The 21126-nt window shown below is 32.6% G+C and overlaps 1 protein-coding gene across 1 annotated transcript in view; it reads right to left on the reverse strand.

Annotated features, from left to right (window-relative positions):
- Positions 1 to 10769: 10769 nt before the first annotated feature.
- Positions 10770 to 21126, reverse strand: part of Myo31DF (Unconventional myosin ID) — a 130254-nt gene continuing 119897 nt past the window's right edge. The window contains exons 14-15 of the mRNA XM_089636815.1: positions 19805 to 19959; positions 10770 to 15190 (exon numbers count right to left, since the gene is read on the reverse strand). Of these exons, the coding sequence (XP_089492941.1) occupies positions 15022 to 15190; positions 19805 to 19959 (324 nt within the window). The 3' untranslated portion in view covers positions 10770 to 15021. The remainder of the gene's footprint in view (positions 15191 to 19804; positions 19960 to 21126) is intronic.

Below are 21126 nucleotides of genomic sequence, written 5' to 3' on the forward strand. Positions count from 1 at the left end.
AAGAAGTTTAATGAGAAAAATGACATTTTTTGCTTTGGACTAACCATCTAGTTTGTATAGTTTGGACTAAAGTTTGTGTTATTTTTAATTTTTAATGTTTATCTTGGAAAATGCTGCTTCACAAACATAAGTTTCAAGGCTGTTTCTTTTAATTCTGGGTATTTATTACCACAAACAAATTTTATCTGATAAATTTTTTTTTTGATAAGAAACTTCCTGTTTTTCGTGTTTTAAAACTGAATTTTCTTGGAATTCGATCATTTCTATCTGGAGAGCAGCTTTATTACTCCCGAGAATATTTGCAGGTTCATTGCTCCTTTCATCACCGGGATGCAGTGAGTAAATGTTACTAAGGATTTCTCAATTTTCTTAAAATCTGTTTTCAAATTCTGATTTAACATCCTTAATGAACGTCTTGTATTGGCTGATGTCAAGCTCGGTGTCACTGCTGATTTTTTTTTAAATTAGGAAAGTACAGGCGTTCATCATCAAGATCAATGTTGAAAAGATAGAGTTTTCGCAAAAAGATTTTTACTTCTCTCAGGAGCTCCCATACAAGCTTTCCTTGGTCTTGAAGTTTAAGGTTCAGATCATTGATGTGTTTAAAAATATCTGATAAAAAAGCAATGGAAGTTACATTTTTTTTATTGCTAAGAAAACTTAAGTAGGCATTATAAATATAAGTTTAAATAGTGTAATATTCCCATCAGTTAATAAAAAAATCTATCGTAACACCTGTTTTTAAATCTCTTTTCTCAAACATTGCAAACATTTTTGAACTCTCATTGGAGCAATCTTGTTTATAATTTACGTTAATCATATGTTTAAACTATCACTTCATGGTTAACTCATATCTTTAGCTGACAACACAACAATAATTATCGAAAAAAAACATGGAACGAGATTACCAATGTAGCCAATCGCAACATGAAGGTTATCAGAAAATGATTCGATAAGAATCTATTATCACTCAACACAGAGAAAAGTTATTATATTCTCTTCGCTCTACAAGAAGATGTGGCAAAAATTAATTGAAGTACCTAACCATTCATTCAAAAAATTGCATAAATGACATTACATTTAATACGGACTGCGGTAAACTAAATTATAAATATCTCGGAATCTTAATAGATAAAAATGTTAAATGGAAAGACTATTTCAACCTTACAGTAGAAAGAATAAGAAACTTATCTATGTCTTCTATAACATATACAAGAAAACTATCAAAATTGTCTGTTAAGCATTAAGGGCCTTCCTTACTAGCGATCTCAATCGTTGTATGAAGAATCATGAATTGTCAGATTCAAACGACAATCTAAGTTATTAATCGTCAAAATATCGATAATGTAGCCACGCTTGGCTATCGTAAATACATTTTTCTGTCGAGATATATGTTTTTACTAACAATTTATTTTCGTTAAATACTATATAATGAACATCCAAGAATTCTCCTACTCATTCGGCTCTATGAGGTGGCCGTGAATGCACGCTTTCTACGGTCCGTCGTGTCAATATTTTTTCAAAGTTCGAAATTCCGCGTAATTATTACACTTCCATGAGACGTTTCAACAATATTCCACTCTATGCGTTGCGCGTAGGGACTATAATAGTGTGTCGCCTTTTTTTATGTTTCATCTGTGCGTTTCCGTCGAAGCTGTGTAGTGTCAAATAGTATTATTAAGAACCAATTTATTGTTAACATTTTTTTGGGTTTCTAGGTAATAAACAATTTAATATTATTAAGAATTAATATATTGTTAACATTTTTTCGGGTTTCTAGGTAATAAACAATTTCATATTATTAAGAATTAATTTATTGTTAACTTTTTTTCGGGTTTCCAATAAATATAGTAATAAACAATTTGATGTTTTTAAAATATAAAAGTATATAAAATATTCCAGCACTTACAATAAAATAAAAGAAGCACATCGTATAAAAATGTTTCAGTCGAAAAGATCGAATGCCGAAATCACTTACTTCGAAATTATTGCAAAAAACTTAAATCACTGTTAGAAGTATCCCTTAGCATTGAGGAAGATTGTGTCAAGCCGTATTTTACGCCTGAGAACGGCTGTACGTTGTGCAATAACGTACCGGAAGACTTTGAATTAGGAAAAATAAAACAGTTTTATTTGGATATATTGAATGGTCCAAAACATGTATTTGGAGACCACTCACTATGCAAGGAACGGGCATACTTTTGCAAACGGGATACTGGCGACACTAATTACGTACCCAATATGACTTCGAGCTTGATAATGTCAAGAAACGCTTTTACAATTTTTGCATGCTACCCGAATTAATTGATCCTCGACACAATCGCTGCATGCCTATTAGAAATCCTGAGTATTTAGAAAAGTGCATAATAGCGAAAAGAAACAAAGTAAAATTGGTTTCAGCTAAAACCAAAACATGTAAAAAGGAATTGTTTCGAAGAAATCAATAACATTTTATTTCATTGAAGTGTCTTCAGAAGAAATTTTATTTATATTCCTAATGTATGTAGTCCACATTTTTAGAAATAGGGAAAAGGAGGGTTGGAAAGTTCCTGGCTATTCAGATCTAGTCACTAAACAACTAAAGAAACAAACTACCTTCAAAAATTGAAAATTAATAGTATTATTACTTCAATAGAAGAGAGTCCAAATATAATTACTAATCATATAAATTACTTCTTCAGTGACATTGGTCCAAGCTTCGCTAGTAATTTGTGCAGTGCTAATAAAACTATTGAGATGTGTCTGGTGAATGATTTTAAATCTGAACTTCACGTTACAGGGGACAATTTTTATTTTAAACCAACTAGCATTTCTGAAGTCACAAATGTGATAAATGATTTAAAAATGTCTTTCTCGTGCGGTATTGATTCTTTAAGTGTTATGGTGTATAAAATGCATGTATCCGAATTAGATTGTCTCATATCTCACCTTGTAAATACAGGAGTTTTCCAATAAGAGGTGTAATTTTGATATTTAATCGTAAAATATCAATGGTTTCGTTGCTTGTGTGGCACGTAGCGCCGTCTTGTTGAAAGTAAACGTTGGCCAGATTAATACCATCCGATTCCGGCCATAAAACATCATTCATTTTTTTTCGGTAGCGCAGTCCATTCACTGTTGTCCATTCTGTTGCTCCAGCCTCATTTTCAAAAAAGTAAGGTCCAATGACTCCGCCGGACCATAAACCGCACCAAACAGTCACACGTTGAGTGTAAAGAGGCTTTTTAACAATAACTCTTGGGTTTTTCGAGCCTCAGATGCGACGATTTTGCGTGACGAAGCCACCGAGGTGGAAATGGGCCTCATCACTCAAAATGATTTGCATTTGATTCACTCAAGTGAATTTTAATAAGTTCAATGCGTTGTTGAAGCGTGTATCGTTCCATTTTATTAATGGCGTTGTTTCTACTTGTCAAATGTCAAAAAATGACAGCTTCAAAAGTAACATCTACCGAAATAGCGGGCTATTCAAAATAACACCTCTTATTGGAAAACACTGTATTAGCTTCGAGAGTAGGATGTTCCCTTCTCATTGTAAGAAAGCTAAAGTAATTCCCCTTTTTAAATATGGAGATCGTCTAGATGTTAATAATTACAGACCTATATTCTTACTCAATACTCTTTCAAAAGTAATAGAGAGATTAGCTATGTCGAGATTGGTATCATTCTTAGAAACATATAATATACTCTCTAGCAATCAGTTTGGTTTCAGAGAGAATACAGGAACAAGTGATGTAGTGTTGAGGGTATTGTCCAAAGTCAAAGTCAAACATGAATACAATGTCCTGAAGGAGCTTGCAGAACTAGAAAGCATTACCATAGAAAAATGTGGTCTTTTCATACATGAAGAGTATCCGTATATGGGTGCGACACCAGATGGAATTTCTTCTGAATACACCGTGATTGAAATTAAATGTCCTTTCGCAGCACGCAGCATGCTCATATAAGAAGCAGTAAAATCCAAAAAAATTATGTTAGCAAAAATGGAGAAATTCTGGTAAATACATCTCACGATTGGTTTTACCAGGTTCAGGGCCAATTACATGTAACAAAAAAAGCTATTTGTATGTTTGTTGTATGGACTGAACTCGGATAAAAATCGAAAAAATTTTACGGGATGACGAATTTCGGCAGACTAATATGGTTGAACAGCTGAATCGCCGTTCTCAAGCAACTTTCAATCCTGAATTATGGTCTCTCACCAGATTGATACTGAACGTATCTTCCACTTTTGAACGAGGTACAGATTCATTATATGTAAGTATATAAAATTTATTTTAATTCTATAATAAGACATACTTATATAAATTAAATTTAATTTGTTTTGTCCTCGCCGGCTTTTGAACCCGTGACCTCAAATTAAACTATACAATTTAGTATTAACAGTGCCCCGCCGCACTGCGAAACCAGGCTGGAACAAAGGGAAGCCTTTTGTAACTCTTTATAATTGTATTTATCAAAAAAAAATCCAAATAAAAAGTTATATTAAATGTTGTTACTGAGAACCTCCTCCATGAATCAAGCTATTGTAATATTGCATTATATTCTAAAATATATTTTAACATAATTTTCATAATCACAATATCTTTAATTAATAATAATTTGTTTTGCTCTGTGCGTGTCTTGTATTGAATGGAACGCACCGGCCAGCTGCCAGGTGCAGCGAGTTAGATATTCGAATTCGCGCTAGAAACATTTAGTAGCGAGGGCCGTTAATACAGTCCCTATTGCAATATGGCATTATTGGGTGGGGAGGGGCCTTTAAAGCCACCTTACAGCCCATAATAACAATTCAAAGAATAATTATTAAAATTATCCTTAGGAAACCATACGACTTTCGAACTTTAGAAATATTTCGGGAATTTAATGTACCAACTATTACAGAATTGTATAAAAGAAATGCCTTACATCAAATTTATAAAGAATATTTCATCAATAAAATTCACCCCTTCGATAGCATAAGCAATCGATTCAAAACAAAGGGCCTATTAGCCATCCTAATGCTAAGAACGACCACGGCTCAGCACCAATACAAGTATTTAGGTGTGAAATGGTACAATACATTATTGTACAAAAAAAATTACAGTAGGTACATACTTACTACTCCCATAAACATGAGCTCCTGGAGCTCACCTTTTAATAAATAATTATTTTGCATGCTGTTATAATTTGAAATTTTGGATTATTTTGTAATAAATAAATATAAGTAATTAAATAAAAAATTACACAATAATGCTTGATGATTTTCACCAGAAGTTAGCTGAAGTGGCTATGGTTGTTCACTAAACTTATGAACTTTGACAATACAGATTAGGAAGCATCTGAAAAAGGTACTTCCATCAACATAATATGTGAATTATTAAATATTATATGAGTATTTCTCAAAATAAATGTACGTAACGAAAATGTAGTTACGAAATAGTGTTACGAAATAGTCCTAAGACGTAACTAAATAGTAAACATAAGGCTTGTTTACACAATGGCAAATTTTATTTTACTTTTTTTATTATTTATTAAATTTAATTAGTTGTCGTCTTTTTTAAATGTAAGTAATTATCCTTTACTTTTGTATTTATTGTACATACTACAAACATACATAAACTCACGACCCAAATATTTGTATTTTGTTATACCAAAGGGGTTTAAAAAAAACAAGGGAGTATAAATAAATGTTTTTTAATCAAATTATCAGCTCCCAAATTGAAGTACCTAACACAATATTCAACAAATCTTAAGGAATTAAAGAACAGGCACTGTTTAAACTATTAAAAATTTAATAACATACAATTATTTAGTTTGAATCACTATCCATTAGCGTTTTATAAATTTCTTCCTCATCTTTATAATAATTGAAATCTTTTCGAGACACATTTGGTCAGTTTTTCAGTCTTTGGTTTATCACTCCGCTTTGGCGCATGAATATAGTCATTTAGTGATAGAGATTTAGAGATAAGGCCCTTACAAACCACTTTCTTTTTTGAATGTATATTTTCCAGTTTTTCGTTTTTAAGATAGTCACTCCACATGGTTTATCTTTGATTTTGTTAGAATCTTCATTTTCACTATTCAGATTTTCAATATCAGTGTTATTTTCTATGGCATTATTATTTCCTATTATAACATCTCCGATTTATTATATAATCCAGTTTCAATGGGAATAGCATCATTATTAGTCTTAGTTTGTTTATGCAATAATATTTTCAGAATATTCACTTGCCTTTTCATCCGATTACAGCACTGTCTTAAATTCTTATTTCGACTTTTTAATCGAGTATTTTCTTCAGTCAGCTTTTGTAGTTTTTCCTTTAGGATTTTTTTATTATTTTTTCTACGTTCAAATGTATTATTGTCTTGTGTCGTAGGATTAGCCTTTTTCTTTCGTTCAGCTCTTTTATCATTGGCTTGTCTCCACTTTGCTCGTAGCTCTTCTTTTTCTTCTTATGTAAGAATTTCTTTTTTATTTTTGATATTTTCTATAACTTTTGTTAAATGCTTAATTCGGATTTCCTCATATTTATTTGGCTTTTCTTTTTTCAGTCTTTCTCTTCGGATTTCCTCATATTTATTTGGCTTTTCTTTTTTCAGTCTTTCTCTGTAAGCTTTTTGCCTTTCGGCATTGGTTTTTGAGGGCATTCCTAAAAAAAAGTTATGCTGTAGTTATGGTTTTATCAGAGTAAATAAAAATAAATTTATATTTAAATAAGCTTTTATAAAAAACTTAAGGCACTTATAAATATTGTATAGAGCGCCTGTAGAACGGATAGTGTGTATGAGTGCCTCAAGCTTATTTAAAATAAAACCAGTATTGGACGGCTCAGCTTGATCTTCAAGTACTTGTCATTATTTATAATGCCATATAATCGCGATGATAAAACATACAAGTCCGACGACACCTGCTCTGCCATTGACCATCAGGAATTTCCAGCGCATCCTATGTATTACAACCTACCTACTTTCCAGCGCCATTAACAGATCTGCTCTATGGTATAATAAATTTTATTTTTTTCCTATTATATCTAAATACATATGTATATTTGTGCATTGTGCATAATATATTACATTATTACTAAACTTACATAAGACTTTCATAAAAATGCTAGACACACTTACAATATACTTACTTTTCTTAATCACGTTGTAACTGTGTACACTCAGCTTTACATTGAACTTTTTCGTTACGTTACGAAATTCATAACAAACTTTACGAAATTGTAATAAGAATTTATGTTATAAAAAGTCAATGGTTTGATAAAATTTAAAAGTGTTAATATGTAAGCTTAGCAATGTTCGTACCGCACATGTTACAAAAAGATGAGTAGAAAAAGACTTACCGTTTTGTGAAAAATGGCTAAAATATTTCCTGTTACGAAATAGTGGTCCCACTAAAGAAACACGTTGTTACTGATTTTAAAAAATAATGTTATGGCGGAGAAGTCAGACCAACAACCAATCAGAAAGAGGCTAGTGTTGCCCATGTTAAATTTTACGAATGGGTAAAAAAATTACGGTGGAAGTACTAATAAAACGTAACTAAAGAGTAGTTACTAAAAAGTAAATGATGATGTCTCACTTTGTTTTTTGTGCATAAATTATTAATTTATTATGAAACCCCATAAAAAATTACCTTTTTACAGAAACTACATTTAATTAAGACCCTAAAACTTACAAAAAATCACACATTATAACGTTATTATCGCATTTTATGAAGTATAAACAAATGAGGTGGGTAGGGTGGCAATTTTATTTTGTATGGAAGGTAAAAATCGATATTTTTTAAAAAATTAAAATATTTTCGAATTAATACGATTGTAATGTTTATTCTTCGATATTTTAAAGCCTAATATTTATTCTACAAAATGGTGCATATTTTTTTTGTATGATTAATTAAAAACATGTGAAATTTTTGAACTGTTTGTAGGCACACTTTATGTTTCCAAAATGTACACTTTTTTGAGAAATACTCATATTTGTGCATACATCAAAACATACTCAATTGCTATTGACTTTCGTATTCAACTGCAGATTTAGTTTGTGATTAGGTACTGATTAGATTACAGGCTGTAATGATCTGCCCTTTCTATCGGCATTCCTTCCCGTGGGAACGTGTTTACTTAAGGGCCTGCCTGTAATGTATTTTATGTTGTTAGTCTAAACAAAAATTTTTTTGGAGTACCTTCGTCTCGTTTATTTATGTAAGTGTTCAAACCATCACAAGGCGCCCTCTGAGCAGACAGATTATGAGCAAACAGCATAGTGATATTATGTTGTTACAATTGTTAGTATGTATTATGATGGGCTTTTACTGCTACTAACCTAATATACAATAACACTTTATTATTATAAAACATGCGAGCACCCCAGTAAAGGTACTCATGGTGAGGTGTTCACAAAACAATTATTTACAACTAGCTGTACACCGCCACGTGTTGCTGTGGCTCAGTCTGTCTGTGCAGATAGAGAAACAATAGTGCATAATACAAAAACACAAGCGTATTCGAATGCAACATTGTGTCAAAATTTGAAAGCAATCAGTGATAAACTTTTGGAGATTTGAGATTTTGAACAAAGATTTACGTTTTTATTTATATAGAAGATTACTGATTATTTTACATTCTTCTACCATATTTTATTAGGAACATTTGTTGTATTACTTGCACTTTTCATCTATTTTCCTGTAAACTGTATTCATGTATGTGTATAGAAATAAATAAATAATTACTTATTATGTATTGTGTTACTCAATACAAAATTATTTGCATGTGGTAAGAAGTATGAATAGGTCTATCAACCTTAGATAACTTCATAACAATACTTACTCACACAGATGAATAACTTACAAACAGCGTGTTATTATTATTGCCGTTGTTAAATACCAGTTATTAAAATAGTTCATCTGAATGTGATAATCTTCAGAACTGAAATCAAATGCGTAATAAACAATGACTAGATATGCACTCTTAGAATTCTAACACAGTGAACATATAAACTTGCTGTGCCTTTTCTGCTCGTCACAATAAGTAGGCTCGTTATAATCTATGTGTTCATAGATAACGTTAATTAATTTATTCTATTAAAATACGTTTTTCGCAAGTTATTGCTTTACAATATTAAGACAAATTATTTGTTTGCCCCGTACATATGCAATATGAATAAACAGTTTTGTCTGTAAAAAACCCAATTCTTTCAAGAAAGGCATACTTTTTAATATAAGTGTGTTTGTCGGAAGTGACTTGCCAGGTAAGTATGTTTTGGTATCTTTCCTAAATAACAAATGTAGATCCTAGGAAATAAATTGTACAGCGCCCTTGAGGTGATTTTTCACAAAAACCGCGCTCTACAAATTATCCAATTATTATTATTATTTAATACAATATTGGATAGAATCACCGGTACAATATTGTATTTGTATGCCTATCTCGAAAGAATTGAGTTTTTGAACGAAGAAAACTATTTATTCATATTCATATTGCGTACGTACGGGTCAAACAAATAATATGTCTTATTATTGTAAAGATTGCTTTAATAACTATCAAGGAATATTGACCTTGCAACGTAGATTATAGCGAGCATCGCCTTTAACCTTAAGGTTTTCCGCTCGGTTTAAAACGATTGGTTGACGAGGTGTATGAAGCTCCATACTGTTCTGAAAACGAGCATTTGCCTCGGTTAGCTCGTTTTATGTTCGTTTCCGAAACAGCACGTTTCATACACCCTTTCTGAAACAGCTCTAGCTCATTTAAAAGTAGGCCTATCACGTATATGACTGTATACGTCACACCTTCAACGGTAAATGCTTCACACAATTGTGACACTACCCAACACTGTCACAACACGCTGTTGGTAAATAAAAAAAATAATTAAATTGTGTTCTACGAAATAGACACAATAAAAACAAATAATTTTGCATGTCTTAAAACATGTATTCATTATTTCTTTAACTGCTGACATACACATGATGAGTCTATCGACATATCGTATGCAGATTGGCACGGTTCTCTATTCGAAACACTGCCAAGAAATTGCTCTCAATATTTTAAAATTAAAGTTTGTGCAAAATATGAAACTACAGTCTCAAGAATTTCGGCGAAATACCGCCCCCATAAAAATTGCCGCCCTCGGCAGCTGCCTAGGTTGCCTAGGCCTATAATAATCATTGGATTACTTGTATAGCGCCGTAAAATCACCACAAAAGTCTAACCTCAATTTCTAAGGACGGGTTGTTTCGGAGAATTTGAACAATTCATGAATTTTCAACGTTAATTTTCAGGTTCTTTGAAATTCCTATTCAAGTTCTGTTGTTATATCATTATAGGCTAGTAGCTTGACAGAACTGAAATAATAACTGAACTTGAAAAAATCTTTCACAGAACTTGAAAATTAACGTTGAAATTTGATGAATTGTTCAAATTCTCAGAAACAAGCGTCCTAAGTATTTTACTTTTGGTTGCCAATATCTTCATATAATTTGTCTTTTTTTAAATACAATAAACATAGGAGATGCAGATGTTGTTGATTAGAAGTCGTAATGTCCGTACTCAGATGCATACACTGCACAAACGCCGTTCATGACCATGCTGTAAATTATTAAAACGAGCATTTATGAAGAAGTCCAAATCCCACTCTGGGATGTAGCACTGTAATGATAAGACCAACAAATACATAATAAATTAAACGATATTGATGTTTGAATAAAATAACACTTTATTAAAATAAAATGACGGAATATTAACAGTGTAAGGCACATGAATTACTATGAAAGGTACATCGAAGTTAAAACGCAATAAACCTCCAACTTTATTGCAAAATAACATATTATAAAAATAACAAATAATATACAAAGCCAGCCGATCCACAACAATGAATTATTAATTTCTGGAAATAGATAAATATAAGTCTTTTTTACAAATTGACATTAAGCTGGAAAGCAAGGGATTTTAACGAAATTACAAATTTATGACTTTCTTGTAAAATAAGTTATTCTATACATTTCATGTAGTTGAAATATTGCATACAAAAATAGTCTAAATATAAATTTTAAACTTAATAGGTAAATAATTATAATTACGTAGTGAATTGAATTAATATCTAATTAAACAACTATTAAAAAACATAATTAATTTGCAATACTGATCTGTTCTAAACATTCCAATATCCACTAGAATAAACATAACTTATTTAGGAATTATTAATTACATATATATAATATGGAAAAATCGACTTCAGCTTGGAAAAAGAAATACTTTAGTTCTAATATTATGGCTTTTTTATTCCTTTGTTAAATATGGGTTGTTTCATAGAATTTGAACAATTCTTCAAATTTAAAAGTTCATTTTCAAGTTCTCTGAAAGATTTTTTCAAGTTCTGTTCTTATATCAGTTCTGTCAAGTACTTGGCCTATAATTATATAATAACAGAACTTGAATAGGACTTTTACGGAACCCGAAAATGAACGTTGAAATTTGATGAATTGTTCAAATTCTCCGAAACAAGCGGTCCAAAGTCTTACACATTTAAAAATATAAAAAAATTCTCAGGCACTGTTTTTTTAAAAGGCAATTTTCATACGCAGAAATATAATGAAACAAATGTAAAATATAATTAAATTAGGTACTTAATAATTTGTTAATTACGCATTATTGATTAACAGTATTTGTACCAAGCTCACGATTCATCAAAAGGCATGTGAATAGTATAATTTTTACATGGACTACTGGTGATAATTGTACGTAATTGTCAATAATTCATATATATGTACAAATTATGAAATGCTAGCCTTTGAAATATGTGCAATAGGCACTTTATGTGATTAATTTTCAATCATGAATAATTGGCACATTGACTGTAAGTTGGTGTAAATTGTTTGCAATAATTAATTGGTTCGTAGACTATTGATGCGTTTTTAGTATTGTATTTTTACCACACAGGACACCCTGAAACTTCCTTGATGCTTATTTGTATGCAATCGTGAATAATTTGAATACTATTTCATTACATTCAATCATGAAAATTAATAATAATTGGTATGAAATATTAGTACTTACTTCTTTTCTAAGAACTTCGATATCAAATTATTTTCAAATTAGGGATAGAATAGATAAAATATTTTTCTTTTAGATAGCACCGAATCAATAACTACCTATCCAACTTGTCTTAAATAAATGCAGCGAACGCTCTAAGTTAATGTCACATAAAATCACAAACACTTCCAATCTAACTGGAGTATAACTATTAAGTCTACACTCTTTGGTGCATATTTACACATTGTTTTATAAACAATCCAAAAATATACATTTTTACTAATTGATAGCACAATAAATTTATAATATATTATACATATATGTATGGCCATAACACAGGGGAAAATCTAACATTAATACTGGCTACTTATAAAAATATACCAAATCTTTACAACGCTGGCCTTAACAACGCAATCCATCCCATCACGCGGCACATTTTGACACATTGTGCTTTAGCGAAATAAATGGATCACATACGCTTACGGGGATAGATGCCGATGGATCAAATATGCGACAGCCGCGCTGACAAGATTAAAAAATTATATCATCGAAACATATGATCGACTAAAGGCCCCGCAGTAAGCGTTCAAAGATGGTTTGAAGGGGAGATATGTAAATACGAATGTTAGAGGGAACGCGCTAATATTAAAAAAACAGTAATAATTAAGCGAAAATGGTGAAAATATTTAATAAATCACAACTCGTTTGAAATAGAGCAAAACTCTCTCGAAAAATGCTTTAGTTGCATTTATAGATACACTGTGAATTTTTTCATGCCTATAAAATATTAAATAAGAGAACAAAACGCGTATTTAAAAATTTTCGGAGCTTTGCGAATTTTTTCTATTGAGGGAATTTCACATAGTTAACATTTCGGCATATTTTTTTTGGAACATAAAAATAAAGAGTTAACGAGAAACTTGTTATAAATCGGTAGAAATTGGGTATGCGGGGGACAGTCAAAATCATAAAGTAATCTGTAGCATAATGGTAAAAGCAGTAGATTGTGAGCTCGATTCACTTGAAAGAATTTATTTAAAAGCTACAGTTGTTTTCTTCCAAAAATTTTATCGTATTTTCAGTCGATTTTAATGAAACACACAAAAATGGTATTGAGAAACATTGATAAATAAATAAAGATTAATTGTTCGTCGATAAATAATAATACAAAAAAATTAAGTAAATTTAAAATAAACTTGATAAAATTAATGAAAATAATGGATGATATTTTGAATTTTAGATATAGAATTTTTTATAATAATAATAATGGTTATTGACAGACAAGTATATTTTACGAAAAATTACTATTCAATAGATTTGAATAATGTTGATTTTATCGTCTGTTATTCATTTGAACAAAGACACCGAATATACAAACAGAAGTTCAGCAGATTGTAATTTAAGCTTGCATTGTATGTGTAGTGCATCCAACAAAACATGCGACAACTGTTGATAAGCACAAGGTTTCGCAATTCATTACAAAACAATTTCATTCCAAGAATAGAATTTCTCAGAAATACAAATCATTGGAATTTGTGCGATACATTTACAACATTATTCAAATTGATAAAAATGAGAAGCAAATAATTTCATGGTTCCACTGAAGTTGATGAAACATTTTCAGACATCAACATTATTTTCATTGGCCTGTCTAGGACCTAGGAGTCGATAGAGCTTAGGTTTGTAAAATGGTGAAATTATTTTTCTTTTAAACCGGTAACACCACTAAGGATCTGCTTAACACTAAAGTAATTCTGTGTATAAGGAAATATAGCATAAACCCAATCTCATTTCATAGAATTATTTCTATTTATTTACAAATTATATTTTAAGGCACTATTTCATTCATGGCTCAAATAATTCAATCAAATATAATTCACTATCAGACAATTTTTTTTACAAAAATAATAGGCATATTAATTATTGTACTTCTCATCAGTAGTGATATTTGTATGGAAAATTATTGTATTTGTCATCGGTACTGATATTTGTATGGAAAATTCTTGTACTTCTCATCGGTAGTGATATTCGTATGGAAAATTATTGTGCTTCTCATCGGTAGTGATATTTGTATGATAAATTATTGTACTCAAAAGAATTACACATTTTAAAATTTGTTTTATACCTAAATTAAAATACTAACATTCATTCCAAAAGCGGAAATTTACTGAATATTTACATATTAAATTCATAAATATATGACCGCTTTCACCTTGACTGAGATAACACTTAACGGAAGACTTATCAAAGGATTGAACAATTTCATTTGGCTGACATTTTTTGACTGAGCGAGAATACCTTTTTTACAGCTCAACTCAGCTAAGGTCGGGTCTAATTGACGCAAATATATTGATTAACTTAAGTGTAGCGGCAAGTTGGCAGTGCCAAAAGTACACTCAGCCACGTTGATGACACCGAAATATATGTGCTAATTTTATGTGAGTGTTAGCTCTGTTTGATTGGTGAAAACGGCCATCAATAAGGAAGCATTCATACTTGAAAAAGTATCTAATATTGGACATAAAGACACATAATGTCTTACTTACATTGAATAATTAAAAGTAATATAAAATCTATTACGAATGTTGACTACAGACTCAATATTTCATTATCATTGTTTTATATTGGTGAGGTATTTACAAGTGCTAACATTTTTGTATTCACTTTAGTCTTGACATGTGAACAAACTAACTCAACAACATCCAACTCAAACTCACAATATTTCATTGACAGGCGAATACTCTCTCAACTTTCCCTGACATCCGACAGTTCTTCTTGACAGGCGAACAATCTCACTCAACTTCCCCTGACAGGTGAACAATCTCACTCAACATCCCTTAGCAGGTCAAAACAAACTCACTCAACTTCGCCACAGGTGAACGAACTAACCATTTTAACAGAGAGAAGTTAATATTGTATTAATGGTTGGATATCACAGCGAGTTGTCTCCCTGACCTTCGATTCCATCGCTTGAGTGACTTTTTTGACAGATAGGCGGGGTCTGCTAGACCCGCACCGCATTGGGATGGTGGTTGATGGTGTTGTGGGTGTGGGAGAAGGGCCCTGGGGCTCCTGCGCCCTGGGCCAGCTGCAGGGGGCGCGCCTTGCCCCCCAGCATGCACCGGGTGGTCTCACCGACCTCCACCTCTATAGATAGATCGGAGCCTCTTAACCTGTAAAAAATATTTTCATTAATATAATAACTACTTGCATGTCCAGTGTAAAAATTTTGTGCTGAGAAACATTCCCATACAATTTCACTAAATATTGCAATCTTGTTCATTTAGATGTAAAATAGTAAAGAGTAGTCTGATTAATTCCATTTCTTTTTAGCTGGAACATCGTTTTCACAGCAAGCCCTCAGTTAATTTGTAGACAAATGGTATCGTAAAACAGAGAAATTACAATCTCCCTCTCAAAATACTACATTTGAGGTATTTGGAGAGGGAGTGGGGAAGGGAAGGAGATGGGGAAGAGAAAGGTTGGGAACTTTCTGGCTCTTCAGATCTGGTCACGGTATTTTAGGTTAACAAGGTTGTTAAGTTTTAAGGTCTCTTCAATAAAGAACACACTGATAGTAACAGAAAATGTTTTTACCCTATAAGCTTCAGCAGATCTCTGCCAAAATATGTACACAGATTTAGTCAAGTTCAAAATCTTGAAAATCACAATAGCTTAAGAATTAATACATCTTTTCTCTTTATTTGAAATAAAGAGAAAAGAGGGCGGCTGTCAATCTCTCCCTCAGCCAAGTAAGGGAGTAGGTAGTACCCAATTTTTTTTTTTTTTTTAAAAGCGGAGACGGTTTACACGTAGTTCCTGTGAGCACTTAGGCTATAGGCCCATTGTGCTATCTCCCATTTTACCTCAATCCTTTAACAACAACCCAGTCCCTTTAATAAAGTTCACCAGGGTTGCATTGGGTATGTGGCTATGTCTTCTGGTTCTACTGTATGTCTCCCCAGCTGGTATCTGAGCCTAGTTCCCACCAGGGCAGGACATTGGCACCATAGGTGAATTGGAGTCTCTTCATCCTCTTCACATTTCCTGCATCTATTGGTGTTTTCTACTCCCAATATCTGAATGTGTCTCCTGAGATGGCAGTGTCCCGTTAGTAGTCCTACCAGTCCCTCAATGAGTTTCTGTCCATATCGAGTAGTTTCTTGGTTCGTCACACTACCCAAAATTACTATCCTCCTTATATTAGATTAAATACTTGACATATCATTTTAGTATTTTACGTATTTCTGCGCAAATACATATGTTACCACTAATAATTGACTGAACAATTGGGATTTCTATAGTTTAAAAGCCCATACGACAGAAATATGCATGGGGTAGTCGGAAGACCCACTTGGTTACATACGTTTTGTTTGGCATCTTGGCCTGTCAAGAGTTAACAAAGGAAACAGAGCTTTGGAAAAAAATAGGCACCAGCTTAGTCTTTCAGAAATGAGAAACAAACGTGGCAATCTGTACAAATGTTAGGATCATAACCGGCAATCTCACACTATTGTGGAATCAAAGGCGGCAATAAGTAAATGTCTAACTAACTAACAATCACGCCGTCGCAGGCGTAGGCAGAGAAGATGGACCGCCAAACAACATGGTCTTGGCACTCACTCCTTGCTTCATTCACATTACATACATACTCACATAGCCTGACTCAAGTATCTTAGTTCCAGAAGGGATGTTGCATTACTCCTGATGGCGTATAAACTTCTAAACGGTTTAGTCTCAATACCAGATATTCTGGCTAAAATAGGATTCTATGTCCCGGATAATTTTGCGCGAGCAATATTATATTTGTGCATACATCAAAACATACTCAATTGCTATTGACTTTCGTATTCAACTGCAGATTTAGTTTGTGATTAGGTACTGATTAGATTACAGGCGCCCTCTGAGTAGACAGATTATGAGCAAACAGAGCATAGTGATATTATATTGTTACAATTGTTAGTATGTATTATGATGGGCTTTAACTGCTACTAACCTAATATACAATAACACTTTATTATTATAAAACATGCGAGCACCCCAGTACAGATACTCTTGGTGAGGTGTTCACAAAATGGTGATGCCCTTGGGAAGAATCACTAGGTTAATTAACTGCCTCGCAGGAAATGTGGATATTTTCGACATGTCCTACAACGTATTTAAACGTGAAATATTATTATTCAAGACTTAACATTGTAAACCTACCTTTGAAACTTTTTTTTTTGTCCCACTTGTAAATGTATTTGTTATTAACTTTTTTGTAATTTTTAATTACCGATATTGCAATGTACTGGTTTATACTGTTTTTGCAAATAAATCTGATTCACTTGATCGTGCCATATATTTCTCGGGTGTCCCTGACTTCAGCTATCATTCGTATTTACGTCATATATTCTCTTTACACTCCTTTCTTCGGTCATTCGCTCTACATGCCCAAACCATCTAAGCATCCCATTTTTTGATCTCACTCATTACGCTTACATTAGCCTTGCACTCTTTGCGAATCTCCACATTTCTCGCACGATCATACATGGTTTTACCACACATACGCCTCAGGGATCTCATTTCTACAGCATTCAGTAAATGTCACTTTCAAATATGGCATTTTGGAAAATTCTTTTCAATTCATTTTACGCAAATTAATATTAAACTCAACAAAAAATCCTTCAAGTGAATCAGAAATAAATATGCTACATAAAAAGCAACACATTTATGAATTTTATCAAAGTATTCTGAGAAAGATTTTTTGACTGCTGAAATGACAAAAATGAAACATCAAATTGCAATGTTTGGAATTATAGGACTCTTTAACAATGTACATTATTGTTTTTGTTTGTTGAAATGAGTCAAGGAGAATGTGTCCATAGTCTGGAGCCCATGTAGTAATATGAGTTGCATGATGATACATGCAGCTCATATTACTATCATCAGGCAGCTCATAGTAATATGAGCTGCATGATGATACATAATTTGATATTATGCTTTTGGAATAAGAACCAACACACATGCTAGTTTAAGATGTCATTTGAGAACATGATTTGTCATTATTTGACAGTGTGAATTGTACCAGTTAATTTCTTTTTAAATTAGAATCACACAAACATCCACAGGTTATGAATAACCTGACAATATTTGAATTCATGTTATTTGCATTATTAAAAGTCACAAATTATTGTTGCTTGTATAATGATGGTGTACAGAGGACTGAGCGCATCTTGGTGGGAACCTAACGTTATTGCCCACTTGGCCACTAAAGTTTTTCTGTCTTTCATATTTGTTAGCTGGCATTCTGAAGATATCAACTGAAATCTTAGAATCTTCATAAAAAAAAAGAAGAATTTTCCTGTTTGCTAATGTTTTTTAATCCATCATTGTATTTGAAAAAGACATGTTTTTTTATTCAAAATCAAATTACATGTCTGAAAAACTTTATATGGAGATTTTTCGTTAAAAAAAATTTATTCAAATCAATTTTTTGTAGTAAGTAATATGGCAATTGGGACTCGGACTTGGGGTCGGTGGCCGAGTGGACATCGCACTTGGGTCCCGCTCGGGCGTAGTGTGTTCAATTCCTCTGTCTGGCTAAGTCCTCCATCACAACACAAGCAACATTTTCAGCTTACTGTGGCGGTAGTAGGAGATTTTCAAATATTGTCAGGTTATTCGTAACCCGGGAATGTTTGTCTTTCTTTTAATTAATAAAATTAAAAAAAATATAAAAAAAGTGAAATATTCAGGCCCCTAATAAATATGTATACTATTTGAAATTGGCTTGTTCATTTGTTAACACATTTCTGGCAGGTGTTTTTTTGCACTAGCGCAAGGCTGTCTCCGGGGTAAAATAAAGGTCCGGCGTTAATTTCTTTAAAGTATTTAAATAAAAATTTATATGTAGTAACTCTAATATTATTAACTAATATTATTTAAAATGCAAATCAATTAACCTTGTAATATATTTATTACGGTCCGCCTATCGGTATTTGCCCAGACCTGCTTTCTTTAAATACGCCCGACATCTCTCGCTCGCTTGCACAAAGGAGTTGAGTGGGTGAGGAACACAGATAGAGATTCGAATCGGGTTGCACGGTCATAAAAACCCTCATTCCAGGAATTGAATTATTACAATAACAAAATATGTTATAAATAATATACTATCCTTTTGTTGAAATACCAATGTAAACAAAAGGCACGAAGATAAATAAAAATGAAAGACTTGCATTACGATTCGATAATTCTGTACATATAGTTGGGATCTTTACAAAGAGATTGGTATATAATATTCATAAAAAAACATTGAATAATTCCATCTTTTCTGCCATTGAAATGAGGCCGGCGCAAAAAGGTAGAACTATCCTTCCCGCCGTTAAGCATCAATCGACCGAACGGGTAGAACTACGCTTCCCGCCGTTAAGCATCAATCGACCGAACGGGTAGAACTACCATTCCCGGCCGAAGTGTGTTAATAAGAATGTGTGTAAAACATATGATTTATGTTTAAGACTGTTATTAAAATTGAAAATAATAATTACATAAATCATATTTTCATTCTTTTATCTCGGTACCCCTAAGACAAAATCGGGTCCGAGGAAGACATGGCACGATCAAGTGAATAAAGTACTTGAGTCAGGTCATGTCAAGAATCAGAGAAACAGAAGGGTAAGTATGAATGTGAATGAAGCAATGAATGTGTGCCAAGACTGAGTTGTTTGGCGGTTCATCTTCTCTGCCTACCAGCGTGATGGTTAGTTGATTAGTTAGATGGTATAATTGAATTGATCAGTGCTCACATGTGGTATCTGTTGGCCACAACGCCCACCAGTTCCCCGACCAGATCCTGGCCGGGGCCGAGTGGGATTAGCGCCACCACCAGGTCGTTGTTGGAGGCGGGAACACCCAGCACCACCAGCTGGGCGTTGCCGCTCATCACTCGGATTACGCCCAACTGCAAACAAACACAAAATTAGAAATGTACAAATCATGCCGTACATTGTATTATAGGTTAAAAAATATATATTTATATAGATCAATAAACTCTGAATCCGAATACATAAATTCTATTAAATACAGTGTATGTAGAATTAATCGACATATAAAAATGATTAAACGCGATTTAAACGCCCTGACGGTCGGCGGATTCTGACAGAACTACGGCTGGTTCCTCGCAGGTTGGTCCTCTGCATGCCTGAAGAATGTGGACAATTTTGCGCTGCATGGACCCGCATACCGGTCACCACATAGTATTAATATTTTTTTGAATTCTTACTAATTATAATTTATTTATTTTAAGTTTTGTTGATTTCATATTGACGTTAAAAAGCTGTTCCTAAAATTTAATTAAGACATTTAGAAAAGTCAATAAGGATCCCATAAAAATCAGATATGTTTATCCGAGACACTATCTAGGTTACAAACCAATTTCATTACAAACCTTGTAATTATTTAAAAAAGAAGCTGCCAAAAATATGCGAAAGGTGATATTGTTAATTCTGAATTTGAAATATGACGTTTAATAAATAGTTTAATAAATGGTCAAGTGGTTTAAGACGCCGGTCCCAGTAAGACAAGAGATCCTGGGTTCGATTCCTAGTTATGACAGTTATCTTTTTATTTTTCTATCTTGTTCTGTTTCATATTTTGTTTAGATTTATTAGTATTGTCTTCTTATTGATTGGTACAACCTTAAAATAAGTTAGAGAAAAAGTCGTTCTATTTTATTTTTCATTTAATTCACTATTATTTATGGAATCCATTGCACCACTTGCTAGAGGTGAGTAAAATAAAGTGAAGCCGTTTTAAGTTCTGAAACAGTTTTAAAAGTTTAATAGATTAACAAAAACAAGTGTAACTACAAAAACGCCTGGAATAAATCCGCGGTAAATGATTCCAAAAGAGTACAATTCATTTAAGATTTCCGCGCAAAACATTTAAAATAGCTCCTGCAACACCAAATTGCAATACCCGTCGTAAACCGTTTCAAACAAAACCTTTCGCCCAAAACTCTTTCTCGTGAATGTCCGTCGCCGACCGTTGCTACACCCACATGTGCTACTTACCCCTGCATACCTTCTGGAAGACATGTTATTATTATTATAAATGTTGTTAATTGTTT

The sequence above is a fragment of the Hesperophylax consimilis genome, chromosome 10 (genome assembly GCF_061612785.1).
Source record: "Hesperophylax consimilis isolate HC1 chromosome 10, BYU_Hcon_1.0, whole genome shotgun sequence".
Classification (NCBI taxonomy): domain Eukaryota; kingdom Metazoa; phylum Arthropoda; class Insecta; order Trichoptera; family Limnephilidae; genus Hesperophylax; species Hesperophylax consimilis.